Genomic DNA, 22,785 nt, shown 5'->3' with positions numbered 1-22,785 from the left:
GATAAAAGTAGACATTCATTATGGGGTTATTCTTGACTGAACAATATAGAATATTGTGTGTTCATTGAACATAAAGGGGATGTAAAATGACATTTAAAAGAATCCCTTTTATGTTGTCTGTGTGTCAAATGGGAGGTAAAGCCAGTGACCACTCCATTCCTGCTTACAGATTTTGTCAGGAATGCAGTTGAGCAACTCCTTACACAAAGTCATCGTTCACCAAACACATGAATACATTTTTTTTTCTTTTTTTTTTTGTAGGAGAACAGGAATCTCATCAGTAAATACATACAATTTACCCAATTGAATATCTGAAACTGCATTGCCTGACACCTAGCAGATTGAATTTCCATCCTCTAGAAGGTAACCAACATATCGTATTGAAAACAAATCTTAGCTTGTGTTAAGAGTACAAAACAATCTGGACTGTATAGATTTGGAGACAAAATGCAACCTATACTAGAAATGGCAAAGCACTCGTTGTTCTTATTCTGGTTTACACTGACATCTAGTGGCTATGTTGAGTAAGGGGTGGGTGGCTCAGTAGTGGAAGAAATACTGTTGAAAAAAGACGCCGGTTAAAGGAGCTGGTCTAATGCTCTCCATAAGACTTGGGAGCGTGGGGAAGGGGCCTAACAAAAAAATAACTCAGAAGAACATAAGTAAAGGTAAATAGCTACTCAAACATATTGAATAATAAAAATGAAAATTGAATTGGGCCTGTTAATTCTATATAATGAGGGAAAAACACTTTTCTGTACACTGTTGAGAGATGTTAAATCAGAAGAGATTCTTTTGACATGAGTAAAATAATTTTTTAAAGACAACTTTATCCTCATAAAAATACGAAGTTTCTTTACGTAGTATTAGGTGACAATCCATGACGTCACACGGGAAGCGTTCACCTGTTTCGGGGCGTGGTCTGCTGTCTAAGATGTGTCTTCACTTCATTCCCTTACTCGGACTTACTAGAGGTTCCAGCCAGTAGTTGCTGCTAAATACGGTTTCTAAGGACCCTTGTTCGTATTTCTTTTTTCGCATTTTGTTCCTTTATTCTACTCTTTCTTTTTCTTTTTTTTCCTCTTTTTAAAGAGCGGCGTTTTTACATCATGCGGCGACTATTAGCCGCCGTCATCCTCTCGTCGCTACTGAAAGGTACAGAACACTTTCTGTTTTCGCTATGTTGAATTCATTTGTTTTATTTCAAATAAATACGGTCAAGGAGTGAAACATTTCCTTTCCCGGTTCAGGAAAAGTTCACAACTTTTTTTTTCTTCCCCTCTTATTGCACGTGATGTGATATTGTGTTTTATCCAATCATGTGGGTCCTTCTGTAAATTTCACGAAACTAATTTAGAACAAATGTAATTGTTGCATTTCTTAAGTGTGTTTGTGGTGATTATTATCTTTGAATAGAGGGCATCCCACGATAAATTTGAAATAACACATTTGGAGATTACTGGTTTCATCTCACCCACATTGATGTTTGTTGGCTGGTTTCACTTCCTGTGCCTTTGTGTCACCTGTTTTTCTGGTTGGCCCACTGTGAGGTGAGATGAGCTGTGGTAGCAAAACATTCATGGTTGAATTCTTCCCATACTCCTTTTATTTTGCTCTAAATATGGTTGCAAAAGGCCAGGGATTTTTTTAGGAAATTCTCCATCATTTAAAAAACCTAATGAAAATTACTTGGAGTAAACCAGGGGTGTTCCAAATTGATTGCTGTGCGAGATAATTATATTTTAGAATAATTGGGACAAAATTAACCAGATTTCATTGCAACTTTAATTTATAACCATGACAACGGGGCCAGTAAAAGACATACTATAATATCAAAGCTCTCATTCAGCTGCAGTGTTATTTAACTGTCTGTGGCATTTGTAAGGCAACATAATGTAGTTTGGTGAAATACACATTATGTGGTTCCCTTAGTTTTAAGTTTGGTTTTATAGTGAACTTCAAATGGGAGTGGCAATAAACAGCTTAAAGCAATCAGGCACACTTATATAGATTGTAACTAGGAATGGGCGAGTACTGTAGCCAGGTATCGGTATTGTTACAGATAGCTGCCTTATTTGAAGGTATCTGCACTTTTTGTGGCGGTTTTACATTCAGGAACTCCAACATTAGAAGAACAGAAAATTGACATCAATTCCATGCAAAATTGTGATCATGGATGATCTATAGGTCTTACTTTAAAATTAGCGATCATGAACTTTTAGGGAAAATTTCATGAATGTACTCGTGTTATTTCTACTGTTGACCACTCAAGCGTCTGAAAAAAAAAAAATGGTATCAAGTTCCTCGAGTCGTTACTCAAATTGTAGCTCACATCCGTGTGGGCTTTTGATGAAACACAATGTTATTTATTCTTTCCATTCAATTCCCAGTGAACCCCTGTGGAAGGTTTGCCAATCTGAAGTCAAAATTCCCCGTCTTAACCTCCTGTAGAGATTGACCTGAGATTTTCCAACGCTTTATCTGTGGCAGATAGATTAGCCGCACTTTCTATTCATCTGAAGCATTATGCATGGTGACCTACTGTATGTAATTATGTGTGTCTTCTGCAGTGTCACTGTGTATTCAGGTGATCGTCTCCGAGCAAGAGCGCAGCACTGCCCTTTTTGCCAATGTGATCCTGCGCTGTGACTTCTCTACATCTGCAAGCCTCCAGGATGTACTGGTCACCTGGAGGTTTAAGTCCTTCTGTAAGGACCCCGTACTGGAGTACTACTCCACATGTAAGAGATGCCTTTTTTTTTCAATGATTTTACCTGTCACTAGGAATTTTTTTGTGAGGGATATTTGACACTATGTTCCTTGTGTGTAAATTCAACATTGACAAGACTGTGTTTAATCATTGTCACGCATGAATCTCTCATTAGCCTACCAGTCGGCACTTCAGTTGGGCCAGGATCCCGCTAACGACTGTCCGGATCGTCAGCGCACAATTCGTACCGTGATCCAGAAGAGAGGAAACAATGAGCCCATACGCGGCGCAGAATATCGTGATCGCAAGATCTTAATCCAAGACAGTGAGTACTGAATAGCATAATTCTCAAGATTTTATACTGTACAGTAACTGGATCAATTTCTGGTATTTGAGTAATGCCAAAATATCCCACTCGATGCCTTTCAACTTGGAACGATGGTGTGTTTGTGCAGAGGCTGATCTGGTGATCAATGAGGTGATGTGGTGGGACAACGGTGTGTACTTTTGTTCGGTTGATGCCGCCGGAGACACCACCGGAGACTCTGACAAAGAAGTCAAACTTATTGTTTACCGTAAGAACACTTTGCGGCATGTTATGAGGTGTATTTTGGTCATAAGTACTTGTGTCGATTTGTGAGACGTGACTCTTCTTCCTCCTCCTCTTCCTTCAGATTGGTTAACTGTGCTCTTCATCGTCATCGGAGCCGTGCTGCTCATCATCCTACTGGGCGTGTGCTGCTGCCAGTGTTGTCCTCAGAGATGTTGTTGCTACGTGCGCTGTCCCTGCTGCCCGCAGCAGTGTTGCTGCCCGGAAAAAGGTAGTTTGGCTTGGAAACAGATTCGAATTGAAATTGGCTAGCAGGAAGCCATTTATTCACAAGCCCGATCTATGATTACCGATGAAGTGTAATTCTGCAGACCATGTAAAAAACTGATCATCGTTTTAGAAGCGCCGTCATGCTTCAAACACAATAAATCCCTGCCGGACTGATTTGTTGACCCATCATTAACATAATGTCAGTTGTTTTAAGGTAATCGTATTCTTTGACTAGATTATGTTTTACGTACATGCAAAAAAAAAAATCTCTTCAGAAGTCATTCCTGTGTTTGTAGATGTAAAAATCGATTGCTGTGTTTGTCTTCCAGCGGTAATGCAGCATCGTATGATGAAGGAGGCTCAGAGGGCCATGGCTCCGTGGGTGGGAGGACAGCCTGTATATGGACCAATGAGCCAGGTTTCCTCCTCTCAAATGAACCCACTGCTATATGCAGGTACAACAAGCACCTTAAGATATTTGAGATGTTGCAATTTGCTATATTGAGATGGGGATTTGTCCTAATAGGCTCCATGTCAGGGAAGAACGTGCCCTTAAATCCCATGCCACTGCCACCGCCCCAGTCGTTGGCTTACAGCATACCGGCCCCGAGTGGCCACGGCAGCCACACGCCTGCCAAAACCAATCCCATGCTTGACTACATGGAGAGTCAGGTGAGGGGGATGGACATGGCCAGTCCGCTGCTTCAGGTACGTACTGTTCTGTTAATCTTCTTATCGTCGCCACAAACGGGCACATTTGATAATCAATCAAAGCCTCACGTGAACCTAAATATTTCTTTGGCGATGAATTTATCCAACAACCCAGTACAACCCTTTTTCTGAGTTGTGTATTTTTATGATGTGGTAACTGGAAACTCATGACAGATATGAATGTACCTGTGTGTAGAATCTTCTCTTTGTTGATATTGACCTTCTTTCTTCCTTGTTTTTTTTTTAAATCGTCTTTCCATCATCAGGCTCAACCGCCTCCACCTCCCCACATGACACAGATCCCACCAGGCCACCAACACCAACACCAGCACATGCCTATCAGTGTCCCTTTTTCCGCCGGGCCTCCCAGCATGATATCTGGCCTCGGTGACGTGTCCTCAGAGCGCCGTGTCATCACCCTCCCGCCGATACGTGAGCCGGTGCGAGTGCCGCCTCCCGCGCCTAAGTCTCGCCCTCCGAGCTCCAGCGAGAGCAGCCACGGCGGTTTTGGATCCCGTGGGGACCACGGGACGCCGGGTCGACGCTATCCCTCACCTACCAGGTCCAGAGGCATCCCGAGGAGCTACAGCGAAGAGTCACTGGATGGGCGGCCGCGTGGTGGGGCACGAGGAGGCATGAACCGCCCTCGATCCCGTTCCAGGGACGATCTCTTTGACAGCAGGTCCAGAGGAAACTATGCCCCATCGGGAGCGGGTCGGGCAAGAGGTTCCTGGAGCTCTGATGAGGACAATTATCGGAGAGGAGGAGGAGGAGGAGGGAGGAGAGGCGGCGGAGGAGGCTGGGGTGAGAAACCTCCCGGCTACACTGAGTATGAGCCTGGAAACAAACCAGGACCAAGAAGGAACTACTCTGTAAGAAAAACATTGCTTTAATTTAGTCGCAATTAATTACAAAAAAAACAAAAACAGTCTCAATCAGACTTCTCACGCAAAGAGAAAAATGAATTTAAAATGTGTCTCTCTCAGGTTAAGAGCTCTCGCAGTGGCACCAGTGTCATCATCTGAACGGAGCTGTGAAACGCCCTTTGAACTCTGTTTCTGAGCGCACGCGCACCTCACTTGAACTGGGAGTTGTTAACAGCCTTGTTGTCAAACTCTTGGTCAATCTGAAAGACCTTACAGGCCGTCGGGATTCGAGAAATGTGTATTGCCCGATACGTGTTCAGAAAATATTTAAAAACTAAAGTCAAATATTTGACCTCATGTGAAAGCGTCACACCTGTTAGCATAGAAATAAGGGGCCTGCCAGGGAATGTAGAAATGCTTGAAAATTGATGTTAAATATATGAATGAATTTAATTATGAATGAATGAATGAAATTAGAATGTTGCTGAATGTTGATGTCCTGCTTCTATGGAAAGATGCTTGAGTAGTTAGTCAATAGCTTTGATATGCAGCTTAAGGTATGTTCTTTTTCCTCACTGTTTTGAAAATCTAGCCCACTAATGTGTCCTCCTCTTACTCATCATGTTTTTATCTCCCACTCCTAGTCTTATATTTTGCTCACTCGTACTCCTTTAGTAACAATGGGTGCATGGACTTTAAGCTGGATATCAATAATATTCTCTCGATCGGTATTCAAGTTAGTCTTTTTAGAACTTTTTCTTTCCAGGAAGCTACCGACTTTGGCTAAATTAATGCAAAAACAACAACATTGATCTCTTAATGGCCCAGTAGCACTGGTTTACTACCAAAATACTGAGACTGTTACATTATTGTGAAATTATTTAAAATGTGTTTTGGAATTATTATTTTTTTGCCTTAATTTTGTACAAAATTATCCTTGTGAAAAGTGTTGAAATATAATAAAGCTTTTTTGTATAATTGCATGTAAAATCCATTAGTGTGAGTCATTGGCTTAAAATGCTGTGACATCTTTCTGTGGGAAATCTTCCACCATTGGAGTAATCATCAGGATTTTAGTTGAAGCACGAATTTTCTTTTTTTGTTTGTACATTAACCTTGTATAAGACAAAAACAAATGTAATGAAAGTGATTCTTCAATATTTCTGTTTGAGTGCATAACTCATCAATCAAAATTCACAAATAAACTCAATTTATTTCTCAATTTGCATCAAATGGGAAAAGCTACATCCATGTGATTAACCCAAAAGTTTTTTTTTTCCTCCCCAAAAATAAATATGTATCCACCAAAACTTGGAGAGTGTCGTAAATCAATTGGCTGTTGTAGATTTTAATGCAGAGAAGATGGGATTTTTTTTTTTCTCGTAATGCCAAGTTCTCAAAATGGATGTTGTAAGCATTTATAACATCAGCAGTGAGGCAACTAATTTCAAAGTTCAGTTCACTATTGGAAATAAGACTTATGGAATATAGTGTCAGGCTAATATTTATCATAAGCTTTTTATTAATACATGCCTGTTTTGCCTTGTACTGTAAAACAGACACCCAACAGGTTTGTATCTATTATTATTCGTAAAACATTTATATTGTGAAAAATGAAGTTAGATTTTTAATACTTTTTTGGGGGATGAAGACGACTGTCGTATACAAAATGACTAATTTGTAGAAATGTCCTCATTCTTGCAATGATGAGTGATACCAAATGTTCGAGGCAGGAAACGATGCGATCATCGGAGTGATCCAAAAGTGTGCACCCTTCCAGAATTATTGGACAAGTGAAAATCATGCTCAGTGTTTTCGATGCCAATGATACTTAAAGAGCTATTTTCACAACCGAAGCGTGACCTCAGTAACTCTTTGCACGAGCATATTGTTAAAGTTAACCCAAACACTTTTATTTCGTGTTGTGTATGATTCATGTCGCGTACTGATGACGTCGTACAGAGGCGGTGCGGGCTTGCCACGTCGGTCTCTGTGAAATGCATTCACACAGTTGCTCCTCGGAGCATTTGGTTTAACTTTTGGACAAAGACGCATTTTTCTTTCCAACACAGAGTGACCGGGGACCGAACCAGCGTATTTCGAACCACCCTAGCTCATCTCCACGCTGCTGCGTTCGGTCTTATCGGAGTAAAAAGCAGGCGGAGGAATGCTCGGTTCGTCTGGACTCGTCCGGCTGGAAGCCACACAAGTGACTGATGCATCCTCGTTCACTTCACGCTCATGTATGTTGTCTTGTGAGTAAAATATGATTTTACACAACGCTTTCAAGACACCATGACACGCGTCCACATATTTCCCCCTGTTTTTGAAGCTGTTTGCTAAACTTCCTAACTCAACTGACGTCAAAAAAAAAAAAGAGCACGCTGCCTAGTGTCATGATTGAGGAACGCCAGGTTTAGTTACTGCGCGTCACAGAGCGGTGTTATCAACTTTAAAACTGGTCCATGTTTGCTTCTCCTTTTAGATGAATGCAATGGGTACAAGGTTAAAGTCTCAAGAAAGGCAAAAAAAAAAAAAAAATGCTCCCATGCAATACTAGTTCCCGTTTTTCTTCAGTGACTTTCAGTATTTCTCCTTTACGGTTTGTTTGTGTCTGTTTAGTTGAGTGATACTGAAATATTTCAAATCAGTGGTTCTCAAACTTTTTACACCAATGATGAATATATGTAGCTATCCAAGTGCTACTAGATTACTGCAATGTAGTTGACCAGGTTTTGACGAAAGATGAGCCAGAAGTTCTACTCTTAAGGAATACCCGGTTGCCACTGTAGTATTAGTCATATTTGAAAATTAACATGACTTAAATCTAGCGATGGGGACTTGAATTTAATGCACAAAAAAACGTCTTAAAGCTTCTCTTCTTGTATAAAAGTGTTCTTAACGAACGTGTTTTCTGTCAGCCGTTTTTCGCAATATTGTTCCTCATACTGCCAACCACTTTTAACACCTACAAAATATGGTGTTGATACCAACAAACCATGAAATAGATCAGCAGAGTCGCACTTGATTCTGATACGATCACACAGATTAGCTGCACGCTTTTCAATTTTAGAGTTGCTTATTAACAATTACTTTAAGAAGAGATTAATTTGTCAATTATTATGTCAGAATAATTGAGGAATCAGGCTTAAAAAAAAAACAAAAAACATATCCAGACTTCCGTCCTTTATTTTATTAATACAGGACATCATTTCAAAATGACAGTTCAGAAAAATCCACAAACATAGTTCAGTTACTGGTTTGGGGTGTAACACACAATTCTTAAAGAAAGGGGGAGGGGATGCCACACTGCACACAAGTTTGTTCTGAGTTGGCGACAGGCTGCAAAAGTATGTGCTGCGGGTAATCGTTTTTCGTCATTGGCAATTAAAGGCATTGATCGACATGTGCCTATCACATACCGTACACGGAAATCTTTCGATCACAATCAGTTGCTGATTGATCGGAGCACCCTGTCAAGCAGAACCGTGGCTTTGAGACTGTTATTTTTTTGCTATTGTGACATCTCATCTAAAACAAATAACTCAAAACTGAAAGTCTTTGATTGGAAAAAGAAACCGACATTTATTTACAGCTCTACCACTAAGAAACGCACTGCGAGTGATGTTGACTCACCCACCGCATGGCTCGAGTTGAACGTAGGTGTCCCAATTTTTTTCAGGCCATTCCACATTTGTACAATGAACTGCATCATCACATGCACCTTCTACCATGACACATACTCCCATGCACTACAAACTATGTTCAAGTGTCAGGTGCCTAGATTTGTCCAAGTTGTTTTATTCGCTCCATCATAAATGATGTGACAAGCCAAGATTCATCCCCAAATCTCTAGCCGCAACTAAAAAAAACAATCTAAAGAAACTGAAGTGACTGTTCACTAAATGAGTAAAATGCACCTTTAGTTGTTTGTTTTAAATTTTGCTGACAAAATGGGAACACTATGGGAGTGGCAGGAGTGAGAGTCATTTGCACGGCAGCGGGATAAAGATGTTTTTTTTCTTTTCTTTTTTATTTCTTTTAACTATGGTCTGGGATGGTAGTTTTGGGTTGGTTTTTTTCCTGTGGAAGTGGGACACTCCCATGTCACCCTCTAGTTACTAGTAGCTCGCGAGCTGAAAAAGTTTGGGCACCCCTGCTCTAGTATATGTCATCACAGCTATGCATACGCTCTAAGTCCACAGACGAGCTGGACGAGACCCTTTTTCATGAATGGACAAAATACACTTACAAGTTTGTCAAGATGGATTCTGTGGCGTGGTCGTTTTTTGTCATTTTTGGGAACAAAAATGGTAGTTTGAAGCACGACAAACTTCACAAGAAGCTGAAGATAAGGAACAACTCATCCAAAAAGAGGCCAATGGCTTACTTTCATCCATCCAGTGGAAGAACATTTGATGTTTCCGCCTGTCAATATACAGAAAACAAAATTGTTTTTGTGACAGGCCTAATCACAAGTCACAGACATGACATCAGCCTCTGCTAAAAATAAATAAATACTATTGTCGCTTATGGTGTTGAGGTGTACCTCTACACGCCAATCCGACCTCTGACAATTTGGACTTTTGATGAAAGAAAAAGGGGAAAAAAGTCATATTTGCTGATGTATTATTTGAGGGCAAAATGTCCACCATATGTTTGTTTCACAGCGTATAATACATTGTCAGCATTTGTGTTCTGGAGGCTTCAGGTCACATCACACTTGTCAATATTAGCTGAGGAATGTATCCAAACTACAAGGTGCTCATTATATTTGAACATGAAACGTCATCAACATTACAATTCCCATGTAAAGTGAAATGTAAACAACTTGGAGTTGATATTTCCTCTGATAAGACTTTTGCTCTCCTTCACAGTGGCCCCAGCATATATGGTCGCTCAGTAAGGAGCAAAGGGGAGTCCCAGCGTCCGGGGTTGCCACGGTAACCGGCGACCATGCCAGGAGGTCGCAGGGGTCCCAGCAGACAGCAGTTGAGCCGCTCTGCCCTGCCCTCCCTGCAAACTCTTGTTGGAGGCAACCTGGGCAATGGTACGGGCCTCAGAAACAGGTAGGCCTTGCGTCGCTACTGTCGGAACTTATCCTAACTGAAAAAAAGCCATTTGAGCGTTTATCAAAGACATTCAGGAGACTCAATTATTAGACAGAGGTTTGGGTAAAGCATCCTCACAAACATTCCTAGCGGAAAGTTAAACTTGCGTGTGAGCACACTTCCAAACGTGCATAAACACAAAATGAGGCTTCTTTAGATCGATCGAGCGATACCTGACCACAAATGTCTCCTTCGTCCACTCACGGAGGAGCGAGATGGACACACCTCTTTTTAGAGGTTGGCGAGCTATTGGTCATCTTATTTAATGTGGTTGGTTGCCCTGCAGGTCATTCAGGTTTGGTGAGGCTAAATATTTTCCACAGGCTGGGTAGTGTAGATTGGCACAGTGGCAACTACATTGAACCAGAGGTTATTGCGCAACCACAAGCCAGAATCGCTAATAGACGGAATATCAAAATAGGTTGACCCTTCTCGCATGCTTTAAACACTTGGACCTATTTAAACATACCTATTACTTAGCATAGTATTCCCAATCATTTAAATGGAAAAACTCACAGCATACTATCATACAAAAAAAAAAAGCCACAAAAGGTTCTGCTCTCAGAAATTGACAACGCGTGAAATCTCGACCCGTTGAGCCTAAAATTGTTAGTCAAGAGTGAGAATGACCCGGCTACAGGTAGGAGAGATGAACAGCAGTATGCGATGCAAAGATACTCATTGTACGTGTGGATATTGTCGTGGCTAGACGGGAAGGATTCTGTTTGGAGAGAGTCGGAGGAAACCAGATGTAGGGTCCAGGGAGGCAGGGAACAGGATCCAAAGCAAGAGTTCAAGAGATGAGCAGGAGCAGGAGGCAGGCTAGAGGGAGTCTGTGAATGGAGTTCAGAGCAGAGGAGGGTAAGTGTTGCAAAATATTAACCTGATATTCCTAGTTGTCTACAAACAACAAATTCAAAGAGTGTTGACTATTTGATGAAGTCCAAGCGTCAGCTTAGGTCAGGTACACACACACACAGGTAATTGGGTAGTTTTTGTCCAGAATTTTGCCCCTCTCCAACCAAGAACATCCACCAAACTCCTATCTGTCTTGTCCTAAATGATCATCCTGACATCTGAAGTGTTTAAAGTGGATCTGCCCTGATTGTAGGGTCCAAAACTGACTGTATCATATACAACCTTTTCGCATTTTTGTGTTCATAATTCCATGTGAATCTGATTTTGGTCCAGAGGTCTTGCAAGACCAGCAAAAAAAAAAAAAAAACCCCCTCAGCAAAAAATATTTTTAATTATTAATATATTTAGTTTTCTGGCTTTGCCATCAATGTACATTGAACAAAAAGTGTTAAAGTTTGTTCAATGAGAGTGAACTTGGTTGGCAACACAAAACGAGAGACGCCTGGTACCTCGCTCGCCAAATGTAATCCATTCCATGTGTCAATCTCTGGTAGCGTTAACTGAGCAACATACATATGTCATCTGCATGGCAGCTTGCTTTACTGATGAAAATGAACATCCTGCTCATTTATACTTTGCGCCTCTCAATTTTCCCATGTTTGTTTATGACAACTGTGTGCACAGAATTTACCTACACTGTTTACCTATGTTAATTAGGGACTAGGCACACACACACGAATCAAACTGGAGGATTTGATAATGTATTCACGTGTGAACTGTTGTGCTGATGTTTCCAAGAGTCTGTAAAAAAAAATATATATATAATACACAGTAATGACGACTATTTTTTTTGGATTGTGCACTCTTCATCTCAAGTACTGTGTCTGTGTGTGTGTTTGGGGTGGTCGGGGTTCTTTTAGGAACAGTAGCTCCTTGGGTCTGTCCGCGCCACCTATCTCGACCGTCATCACACCAGAGCCCGTCCGCCACTCAAAGATTCCACTGCTGCCATCGGACAGCAGCCTGTTATTTGAGTTCCTGCTCTTTCTCTATCTACTGGTGGCCTTGTTTGTCCAGTACGTCAACATCTACAGGACAGTTTGGTGGTACCCATACAGCCAGCCACCCACCTCTACCTCACTCGTAAGAACACGCAGTTTTGGAAGCAGCAATACCGTATTAGAGCGTTAAAAGTCAACTTTTCCGCCCGATGGGTTGTTACTTGTATAACCGAGCATTTTAAGTTTATCCTAAGACGTCACTTAGTCTGTGTTTGCTTAAGTCTAGTCTGACATTGTGTAATGAGAACTGTTTCTTGACTCTCTTTTGTCTGGGGCTTGTTCACCTGCAGAGCTTCCATCTAATGGACTACCACCTGGCTATCTTCATTACAGTCATGCTGGCCAGGAGGCTTGTTTGGACGATAGTTTCAGAGGTGAACTCATTCTTTTCCCTGCGAGCCTACTTCAACTACAGTGGTGCCTTGACTAACAAGTGTCATTTGTTCTGTAATCGTGCTCGGATCTTGAATCAACTACGCCCATTGAAATGAATGAAAAGACCATTCATCAATTTTAGTACCAACCTAATCGTCACTGTTTGGATTTTATTTTTTTGTGTCCCATTTCCTTCACAGTTCCGTCACTTTCGTCAGCTCCCCCATCTTTTCATGGAAAAAGTTTCATTGCTCAAAAATCATTTTAATAGCCTTGACCGGCGGCACCTTTATCGGTTCCTTTACTTCAGTATAGGACCTAACACAACTCAACGTTATTTATAAAGCACTTCAACAACAACCTTTGCTGTCCATAAGATTAGACAGGAAAACTACAATAAATGATTAAATAATTGTACAAGTTTAAAATATACATGACATGATTATACATTCTACTATACAGCATTTGGCACATGTAGATCGATCTACACTGCGTAATCGCGTGAATTGCTGATGGATTGAGTGTCTGAGGCTGACTCGTAAATTAAAGCTGCTTGCAACACTGGGGAAAAAAAACAAAAACAGGAAGTGGTAGGAAAAATTGCCGTTTAGGGCACTCGTAAGTCAAGGTACTGCTATAATCGGACACACGGAGCCACAGGATCTGTTTCATCTCACGATAAAATGTCTTTTGTGCTTCGTCCAGCTGTCTCAGAGCAGCAGGAGCTCGGTGGTCTGCTATTTGATTTTGATTGCAGCAAGACTTTTCCTGCTCACCATGTGTTGTTGGGTGCTCTGCTGGACGCTGGTCAACCTTTGCAAGAACCACTCTGTTCTCAACCTCCTCTTCTTGGGATACCCGTGAGTGTTTTGTATTCATGTACATCTTTTGATGATTACATTTGAACTGACAAGTCCATGAAATGCTCAAATGGCTTTCCAAAAAGCTGTTGGATTTCCCTGGTCCATGTACCTGGACGCTCAACTTTGGCACAGCAGTAGGACAGTAGTTCTACTAGTTGTACTAAGTTCATTCTGTTTCCTTTTTTCAATCACTTTTAGGTTCTTTTATCACAAACAGGGTGTTTTGGTTACATTACCTGACATGTTTCGGCATGAACTTCCGCCTTCATCACACTCTGATGAAGGCGGAAGTTCATGCCGAAACATGTCAGGTAATATAACCAAAACACCCTGTTTGTGATAAAAGAACCAAAAAGTGAGTAGTTCTACTAGTTAGCATCTACTGCTCCACCAGTCATAATAATAGTGCACAACAAAGGTCAACTGTTCCAAATTCAGAGGATAAACTCCAACTTTGTACCCCCTTTCCTGTTTTTAGGTTTGGCGTATATGTCCCACTCTGCTGTTTCCACCAGGAAGGACCGAAGAGCCAAACGTCAACAGCCGACTGCGACTACTCGGCCGACCACCAGCAAGCGGAGCTCACGGACGCTCCCTTCTTTCGACCCCGGGATTTCCTCTTGTTGTTACGAGAGAACCTCAGAGAACAGTTTTCGGCACCGCAGCACATGCCCACGCACACCTGCCCGCCGCACACGCACACTCACACGCCTGAGCTGATTCGATCAGAGGTGGAGGAGCTCAAGAGCGACTTTAATCGGCGGATTAAGGAAGTGCTGTTCAACTCGCTGTTCAGTGCTTATTACGTAGCCTTCTTGCCGCTATGTTTTGTGAGGGTAGGTTGGCTCGCCTGCTCTGCTTGAATTCACCCGGTATGAGTAACAAGAAGCAATTTGTTTTTTTTTCCCCAGAGCACCCAATACTATGACATGCGCTGGTCATGTGAGCATCTGATCATGGTGTGGATCAATGCCTTTGTGATGCTGATGAGCCAGCTGCTGCCCCCAAACTACTGCGACCTGCTCCATCGCTCTGCGGCCCACCTGGGCCGATGGCAGAAGCTGGAGCACGGATCATACAGCAACGCACCTCAGCATTTGTAAGTGATATGCTCTGCCCGGCAGTTTTTCAGTTTCACGCAAAAAAAAAAAAACATGTCTTGTGCCTCCAACAGATGGTCCGACCAGACAGTTTGGCCTCAGGGGGTGTTGGTACGACACAGCCGCTGTCTGTATAAAGCAATTGGACCGTATAATGTCGCCATGCCCTCTGATGTTTCACATGCCAGATTTTATGTGAGTATGTACACTCATAAATCATAGTAACCTGTGAATGATTCACCTGACCAATCAAGGGTTACACCAAAAGCAGTAGTGAAGCGCAAAGCTGATAACCGCTTTGCTGACAAACAAAAAGTTTTGAGCCAGTCGTTGGATGTCGCCTTTTGTAAACCCTACAAAAGCAACTTGTGTGTAAAACTCTGAAAATAAAGTTTGATTTCAGAAACAGACAAATGCCCTACGCATTGGACCATAGTAGCTAGCGTCATCACCATTGAAGCCGATTTTGAGCCTACGCGTTTAAATCAAGTACTTGTCACTTCCTGTTGCAAACATTGCCACCCATTTTATAGAAGTTAAGAACAACTACGGCGTTTTTGTTTGCTTAGCCTCCGTAAATATACGTGCTGTAAGTCTGATTTTTGATGCAGTTTTAAATGAGTTTGTCATACCGCCAAAAGCAAATAGCTCCAAGCTATGACATCCGCTGGCCAAAAGCCAAGCTGCACACACAGTATTTGTTTACCGACGAGCGAATGACCCGAGCACGAGTGATTAACATTTCCTGATGCACACCCAATGTATGTTGGATGTGGGAACTCAGTATTTTATATGAAAAAAAAAAAAAAATCTCAAACATCATTTTTTTCCACTTGCTTTTGAGTGTTTGGAATCCATCTTAATTTGCGTGAAGGATTAGTTTGAGAGAATTTGAATATCTGTTTGCATCTTTGGACACCTGAGGACCTTTCAGCCAGAGCCAATTTTCTGACCCGTGTCCTCTCTATTGGTCTTACAGTTCCTCTTCCACAAGCCATTGCGGATCCTAAACCTGCTGATCTGGATCGAGACCAGCGTGGTTCTGTATCAGTTATACTCGCTGTTCCTCTCCGAGCGCTGGAACCACACTCTCTCTCTGGGCCTTATTCTTTTCTGCAACTACTATGTCCTTTTCAAGCTGCTCAGAGACCGCATAGTGTTGGGCAAAGCCTACTCCTACCCTCTGTCCAGCAGTTTGGGTTTAAAGTCCCAGTAAAGACATCCTTCCACACCCTAGTGCGTGTGTGTGCTGGAGGTGTTGGCCGTGTTCAAATTGGGAAACCAGATGGGTGTTTGCCGCTCGCAACTGGAGTGTAAGGGACAGGAATACGAACTCATAACCGTGTTTTGATACGGTTCTATTTTTAATGCAATGTTTGTATAAACCTATTTAAAAGAATATTTTATTTTGTATACTATTTCGCGTTTCACCGGGCATTACCACGCTGACGACATTAGCATGCCGCGTTGTGTTGTTGATAAAAGATAAAAGTTTCACCAAAGATGTACCAACAAAACAAGAACACGTCAGTCTACAGTTATACATATTCTGTCCACGGTTGGCCTGAAATTCTACGCCTCAAACCACCAACTAAATTGGAAGACAAAAAGAAAAGTTTAAGATGTTGTTTTCGATGATTACGGCGAGCGAGTCCCCCCCCCCCCCCCCCCATAGGCAACGAGCACAGAGTTTGCAATAAGTGTTGAAAGACGGTGTCGGTGCCAACAAAAAGTTGAGCTTCCAGGTGAAAGTCGGATGAACCTAAAATGCGCTTTGAAGCTTGACTGGTGAACTTTGAACTGCTGTAAACTTTTGAATTGACAAAAAGCGCTTTCTGCACACCTTGCCGGCTTAAAACAAGAGCCGAGTGGCCAAATTAACAAGAGGTTTTCCAAGGATGTCTGTTTGCATCCCTTTCTGTGACTCCGCCAGTTGCTCTTTTGCTGCTTCTACCCGCTGAGTGATGAGCTAAGGTCAGTGGCCACTTCCCTTTGAGTGCTACTGTCATTACCGAAAGCTTTTCAGTATCCACGCACACTCCTTGTTTTTGCTCTTTGCGTTACTATGCACAGATGGGAATGTCCATTCAAAAGTTTACAGGTCAAATTAAGTTCACCTGTAAAAGTTAACGTGTATTTGAAGTCCATGCTGAACATTTTGGAAACAGTGTAGTATGCCAAGCTGATACATTACTCAATCATTTTAGGGTCCATCAAATCAGATGGGTGTGTGTTTGTAGAGCGAGATTTTTGGTGGCCAACAAAGATGAAACCTCATTTTACATGTTGAATGTCATTTTCAGTGGATGTTAAATGACATGGGTGCTTCATGCTGCATCGCGGTCGGTGTCGGGGAGTCATCCACACCCGTCTGTCTGTCTTATTACCAGTTCGTGTGTCCTTGGCAGTCCGCTTCTTACAGTTGCATCTTGCATGCTGCCTTTTTTTTCCCCCTCAAACTTCAGTTTTTCATGCACCCTACTTGCCTTAGTTTGTTTTGTGCCTCCTTTTCATGCACGTTTCTTTAGTGGTTCATTTAAATGTGATTGGCCAGAAGATAAATCGCATTCATTAAGAAATCTGATATAGTGGATTCAGTCGAGGTTCAGGATGAATGGGGCTCAGGAGGATGCGCCTCTTTGTGCCTTTGTCGTTTTGTGTTTGCTCCAAGTGCAGCTGGCAAGTCTCAACTTGAATGGAGTGACTGTGTCCAGAAGGTGGCACTGTTGTCTTGCATGAAATTCCTCAAGGACAACGCGTGCTCTTATTGAGTTAGACTTTTGATTTGTTCATCCCACACAAGTGCTTGCTCAAACATCACATTCTGCCTGTTTTTGTTGCTTTTGAGCTTCGGGGGGGGAAAAAAATCCAATCAGTTTACGTACTTTTCATTTCTACACGCTTGGGTCTTTAACTTACGAAACGGACAGGGTGAGAGTAGATGCCGGTGTCGATGAAACTTTTTTTTGTTTCATTCTGTGTTACATCCCAGCATGCAGATGTTGATTTTTTGTTTGTTTTTGTGGATCACGTCCCAGTTGCAGAGGTTGAAGGAGCTGGTCCTCATATTTCGGCTTTCTACAGTTTTCATTTCACCCTGACCATATTTTTGGGCATCTGAAATAAAACATGGAATTGAAACATTGTATTTTGAACATCGTATGTATTTTTATAAATGAACGAAACTTGTGCAGATGAAGTAAGGTCTCTGAAGCATTTATTTCATTTATTTGCCACTACTTACTAACAAATACTAGTAATGTGTTGCTACTCAACCAAAAGGGAGCAGAACAAAACATTGAACATGTAATTGTCCAACAAAAAGCATGGACAGTACTGTATTGTATTCCCAATACATCCCCCCCGAAAAGTTGAGATGATTTTGGGGGGTTAGCATGTCACAATTTTCACCTAAAGGTGAGCTTTGGAAAGACAATTCTGCACAATAGCAACCCAGAACTTTTGATTTAGAAGAAATAAAAGCGCATGCTTGTCAAGAATACAATTTGCTGATAAGACACAATGAAACATCACCTTTGGTCCCTCACTTATACATTCATCAAAAAATATAAGTAGTAAAATATAATCAGTAGGAAAAAGTTCAAACAGTGCAATCACACTTGGTGTTGTCCCAGTCGTGCTATTCACTTTGTATATTGTTGCAGTAAAAAAAAAAAACTTTATTTAAGAAAGGGGCGTCTTTCATGTTAACAGACACCGTTTTGTTAAAAGTAGTATATTGCTATGAAACAACAACATCCCAAATCATGTTCAAATAGTAATTGAACATAAAAAATCGAATGTGACGTTTTTTTTCCACAATATAGAACATAATATTGCAATATTTATGAATATAGGTGGGGGTTTTTTCCCCCTAAAGCATCTTGTACAACGCATGGTAAAAATCTGTATTGTGCAAGCTTGACAGTAAAAAAAACAAAAAAATAAAACCTGATGTGCTTGAATAAAGTAGACATTTCCAAAGTCAGCGTCAGAAATACATTTAAGACAACTCTATATTGATTGATTTTTTTTTCTTTCTGAATTTAACCATGTTTCTGCCCGACAGGTAGGATATCCATCCATCTGTTATCAATACTTAATTGTGATCAATGCTCCCGATCACAGATTACCTGACCATTCATTCCCCTGGAAGCAACTGCGAGTGTTTGGGTACTTGATTGAAGTGTAGTTCACACTTTTGCCACTTGGTGACAGTATAAGAATGCACTAGGCGGAGACTTTTTGACGTTACAGTTGAGTGTACAAGGTCGTATTGAGATATAATGGTACTATAGTTGAAGCCCCAAATATTTGCTGTTATTTTGAGGGAAGGTAACTTCTTGGTTATTCACTGAAAAACTCACCAGCTGGTGTGTTGAACTTTAGGAAAGTGTGTCATCCGGATTTAAAAAAAAACAAAAAACATTTTGTGGTATCTCTAGAAAAGTACACACATTTTGGATGGGCATCAATTATTCAAAAATGTTTGCTATTCACGGAGATCACAAATTATTTTTCATCTGTGTCTTTTGTTGCTGCAGTGATTTTGTATGCTCGCTTTTCTTCAGTGCTGTGAGTGGTGCTGTCACATCAATGTCCATATTCAGCCTTCTCGACAGTCCACAAAATTACCTTTTATCCAGTAACAGATTTGAGCATATTTGAGTGGTGTGATTCTCACGGCCACATTAAATTCCTGAGACGCCCCTTGACGCTCTACCCACTGGTGTCCCGAAAACACGCCTATCACCTTCCTCTCCCAGCGCCGACGCCGACCCTCCCACATCCGGGCGTAGACCCCCGACCCGCTGGCCCCGGGTTGGGCGTCGCAGTGCTGGTAGAGCAGGTCCGGCGTCTCCTCTCCTGCCTGACAAAAACGATACACCAACTGTCCCGGGCGGTCGTTGTCGAAACCTGAGAAGTGCACCCGTCGCCCAGGGAGCCTCTTAGAAGAAGGGCTCACGCCCAACTTCATATGACGCCGTTTGTGGGCTTTCTTGAGTTCTAAAAGCGCGTAGTCGTAGTCCATCCCGATGTCATTGGCATTGCCTTTGATCCATCCTTTGGGCACGTGTGTGCGCTTGGCTCTGATCCACTGGAACTTCATTTTCTCCGACACAATTAGGGCGCCGTTTGGATCCCTCTCAACATGGTTGCTCGAGTTGGAAATTGGAGACGCTAGGTCTCGTTGTCTGGGTTTTAGAAAGCCCACTCTGAGCCTCTGGGCACCCTTCACGTAATTTTTACCATCATGAACACAATGCGCAGCCGTAAGAACGTGGCGGTCTCCGACCAGGGTACCGGAACAGCCGGTGGACAGTTTGACAGCGGCTGAGAAAGGATATTTAAGCACAAAGTTCTGACCCGCAATGCTGTATCGCCCGTCATGACCAAAGATCTGACGCTTGCGTCTGGTATGTGACCGTTGGCCTTTCTCAGTGAGGCTTTTGTTGTCCCCGAGGTTAGAACCATAGATCCCGACGGAGGTCTCAGTGAGTTGACCGTCTGAGTGAAGCGTCTCGTAGGACAGAAATTGCTGCAAGTCCTGGTAGCTGGGTAGAGGTGCCCTTTTGTGGCATTCCGGGTCACACAGAGAGACGACATCAAGACGGGCTTGAGACAGGAAGCGTGGGGCTGGGCGACTCTCGCTTTGCTGTGGGAAGACCACTGGGACACGCTGAAGAATCCACTGAGGTCGTGAGAAGGAGAAATCCACAGGAAGGGTGACGAAGAAGAGAAGGATGTGGATGGAGGGGAACCTGTGGATGGAAATTGAATAGACTGTAAAAAAAAATGGAACACTGACATCACTTTTAGGAAATACCCAAAGTATTATATGCTGACTCTCTTGGACAGTTCTCCAAATAAGAGGTCAAGTGTGCTTGCTTCAAGCCAAATGTCAATGGCCTCTGAAGTGACAGCGGAGAATTAAAAAGCTTGTATTGCAAAACAAAAAAGTTCAGCTGAACCATTTAATTTAATCTAAAAGAATAAACCTTGTCGTAAACCCTCAAACATTTAAAGAAATGCCACTTGAAAATCAAGCACGATACAGCAAGTTTCAATGTAAATCCCAAATTGGCAATGTTCGAGGCCCTGCATGGAAAACATCAACGTTCCCAAAGCCGGCATCATGAATTTAAAATTAACCTCATGGGAGCTGAGGGAGAGCTTTTCATCTGCGTTGGAATTTAGCAGCTGCTGACATGCACTGTATTTAATCAGCAAATATGTCAGACGGGGCAAAGTTCAAGCCTTAAGAGGCTCGCATGGAAAATCCCCAAAGTGTCCTTCAGGGATTGGCCTTAAGTCTACAAAACTGCCTTCATAATATTTTAATGGATGATATTTAGGACGGATAGATCAAGCCATACTTGAATCACACATACTCAACACGAGGTCACTCCCCCTTCCCCTCCTTGCTTTCCACATTTTGGGACCAGTGTTGTCACATTGACTGAGCTTTAGAAAATGATTAAAACACTCTTTTTTTTTTCGCAGACCGCATTGTAGTCATAGCTTCTTTCGGAGGGCCATTATGACTGTCAACTCAAATAAATGTATGAGCACCTCATATTATATCCAGTAAAAGCTAGAAAACAAACTGACAAATAACTCGTTTTCAAATCAGACAAGTAAAAACTGGTAAAATATATTAAAAAAAGATATTAATAAAAGTGAAGACAATTTGCAATTCTAGTAATGACACGAATTTGATGCACAATTTGTCTTCGCGGACCACATAAAATGATGTGGTGGACCGTATCTGGCCCCTGGGCCTTGGGTTTGACACAGTACTATCATTGAATTGTCAATTCCTAATCAGTGATAGTGTCCATGTGGGTGTGTTTGGTTATTTGTATGCGACTGGCTGGCGACCAGTTCAGGGTGTAGTCTGCCTTTTGCCCGATGTTGGTCATGGATGCATGAATTTGAGTATTTTATTTTTTGGAGTAACTTTTAATCCCAACATTTGAAACAACATTTGATACTTTCTACTCCAGACTTGGTTAAAAAAATAAAAAAATGAACCGGGTGCATTAGGACCTAATGAATTTATTTTATTTTATTTATTTAAAGATATTCCCAATCTAGTAAAAATTTTGGGATGTTCTGTCGTCAGGAACACATTTTGATGGCATAAGACGTGCAAGCTATCTTCTGGTATTAAAAATGAATAAATAATTTACATGTAACCCCATTTTAACTAGTTTGACACGAAAGTTAAAAAAAGAGTATTTTGTGCATGTTGGTTTATTTAAAATGTTTACCTTTAAGTCAGTAATTTTATAAAATCTTACTCAAGTGCAGCAGTTGAATCAAACGAAGTTGTCTGTCTATCTATCTATCTATCTATCTATCTATCTATCTATCTATCTATCTATCTATCTATCTATCTATCTATCTATCTATCTATCTATCTATCTATCTATCTATCTATTTATCTATCTATCTATCTCCATCTAATATACTTCTACTTCAATACATCTGTAGTCCTGAGTCTTGTGACTTTTACTTCTAAATAACTTTTAATACTTTTTATTTTTTAACCATTGCATGTAAGTAAGTTCCTCTTGTGTTTTAATATTTTAAAACAGAGCAGACGCACGCACGCACGCACGCACGCACACGCACACGCAATAGTTACCGTGATGGTCCAGTTGTGGAGCACATCGTTGATGCAAGATAAACGCAGACAGTCCAAGATTAGGTTTTGCAGTTTATATCGTCAACTACTAACTAAATCACGGGAGTAGAACACGACGTGTCTACTAATCCCGAGCCGATGCATTGAAATGTCCCATAACAGCGCGCGGATGTCCTGTGGGCTGCAACCTTGCGTCGGAGCCTGCGGGAGGAGGAAGGAGAGGCGGACAGAAGTCTTGTTCCTGCACGCGTGTCTGTTGCCCGTCACTGTAACTGTGCAGGTCAGTCACGTGACACGAGTCACTGCCGCGCCCCGTAATATAAACGTGCTTTTGTTTTGATCCAATGCATTTTGTCGTTCCAAAATGTCCATGTACAAAACACATGACAAGCGCTTGTTGTGTCTTCATTATAATTTACAGATGAGATCAGTACAAATGTTTTCATCTACCCTTCAGACCTTTCTTTGTGTTATATACACTTTTAGAATTTTAGTTTATCTGGACTTATCAAATCTGAAGCTGTAAATTTGTCAAAAAATTCAAATGGCCTGTTTCGGCATACTTAAATCTTCCACTGTTTTGGTTCTTTTATCACAATTTATTTTAGGTTGCATGCACTTGTGATTAACAAGTGAAACAAAATGAACTTAGTACAACT

The 22,785-nt window shown here is 41.7% G+C and overlaps 3 protein-coding genes across 4 annotated transcripts; 2 read left to right on the top strand and 1 right to left on the bottom strand.

Annotated features, from left to right (window-relative positions):
- Positions 1–891: 891 nt before the first annotated feature.
- Positions 892–6,417, top strand: ildr1a (immunoglobulin-like domain containing receptor 1a). Its single transcript, XM_085907883.1, has 9 exons — positions 892–1,155; positions 2,571–2,741; positions 2,886–3,035; positions 3,166–3,285; positions 3,385–3,531; positions 3,860–3,985; positions 4,057–4,238; positions 4,508–5,113; positions 5,228–6,417. The coding sequence occupies exons 1-9, from the start codon at positions 1,110–1,112 to the stop codon at positions 5,264–5,266; spliced, it is 1,587 nt and encodes a 528-aa protein (XP_085764009.1). The 5' UTR covers positions 892–1,109; the 3' UTR covers positions 5,267–6,417.
- A 605-nt stretch (positions 6,418–7,022) lies between these two features.
- On the top strand, positions 7,023–18,197 carry tmem39a (transmembrane protein 39A). Of its 2 annotated transcripts, none has more exons than XM_085907572.1 (9): positions 7,023–7,350; positions 9,985–10,176; positions 11,997–12,219; positions 12,428–12,511; positions 13,218–13,372; positions 13,854–14,211; positions 14,287–14,474; positions 14,550–14,670; positions 15,455–18,197. In XM_085907572.1, exons 2-9 carry the CDS (start codon positions 10,064–10,066, stop codon positions 15,689–15,691), a joined length of 1,479 nt encoding a protein of 492 aa, XP_085763698.1. In that variant the 5' UTR covers positions 7,023–7,350; positions 9,985–10,063; the 3' UTR covers positions 15,692–18,197. The 2 variants fall into 2 exon arrangements, with proteins under 2 accessions (XP_085763698.1, XP_085763697.1); XM_085907571.1 differs by having other exon boundaries at positions 7,023–7,362.
- Positions 17,685–22,362, bottom strand: LOC147059138 (serine protease 23-like). The gene is made up of 2 exons (XM_085907573.1): positions 22,127–22,362; positions 17,685–20,237 (listed from the first exon to the last, which is right to left on the bottom strand). Exons 1-2 carry the CDS (start codon positions 22,150–22,152, stop codon positions 19,082–19,084), a joined length of 1,182 nt encoding a protein of 393 aa, XP_085763699.1. The 5' UTR covers positions 22,153–22,362; the 3' UTR covers positions 17,685–19,081.
- Positions 22,363–22,785: the final 423 nt, after the last annotated feature.

This window comes from Syngnathus leptorhynchus, chromosome 3, assembly GCF_054491065.1.
Source record: "Syngnathus leptorhynchus isolate UIUO chromosome 3, UIUO_Slep, whole genome shotgun sequence".
Taxonomy (NCBI): Eukaryota; Metazoa; Chordata; class Actinopteri; order Syngnathiformes; family Syngnathidae; genus Syngnathus; species Syngnathus leptorhynchus.
Note: the sequence above shows the minus strand (reverse complement) of the source record. Positions and strands in the feature narration are given on the sequence as shown.

What these genes read in the sequence shown, in the direction of transcription:
- ildr1a (XM_085907883.1), top strand. Translation starts at nt 1,110, where the DNA reads ATGCGGCGACTATTAGCCGCCGTCATCCTCTCGTCGCTACTGAAAG. An exon ending in CCTCTCGTCGCTACTGAAAG is followed by an intron (nt 1,156 to 2,570) that starts GTACAGAACACT and finishes TGTCTTCTGCAG; the next exon opens with TGTCACTGTGTATTCAGGTG. An exon ending in GACCAAGAAGGAACTACTCT is followed by an intron (nt 5,114 to 5,227) that starts GTAAGAAAAACA and finishes TGTCTCTCTCAG; the next exon opens with GTTAAGAGCTCTCGCAGTGG.
- tmem39a (XM_085907572.1), top strand. Translation starts at nt 10,064, where the DNA reads ATGCCAGGAGGTCGCAGGGGTCCCAGCAGACAGCAGTTGAGCCGCTCT. An exon ending in GGTACGGGCCTCAGAAACAG is followed by an intron (nt 10,177 to 11,996) that starts GTAGGCCTTGCG and finishes GGGTTCTTTTAG; the next exon opens with GAACAGTAGCTCCTTGGGTC. An exon ending in TTTGGACGATAGTTTCAGAG is followed by an intron (nt 12,512 to 13,217) that starts GTGAACTCATTC and finishes TGCTTCGTCCAG; the next exon opens with CTGTCTCAGAGCAGCAGGAG.
- LOC147059138 (XM_085907573.1), bottom strand. Translation starts at nt 22,152, where the DNA reads ATGTGCTCCACAACTGGACCATCACG. An exon ending in TCCACAACTGGACCATCACG is followed by an intron (nt 20,238 to 22,126) that starts GTAACTATTGCG and finishes TTCCATCCACAG; the next exon opens with GTTCCCCTCCATCCACATCC.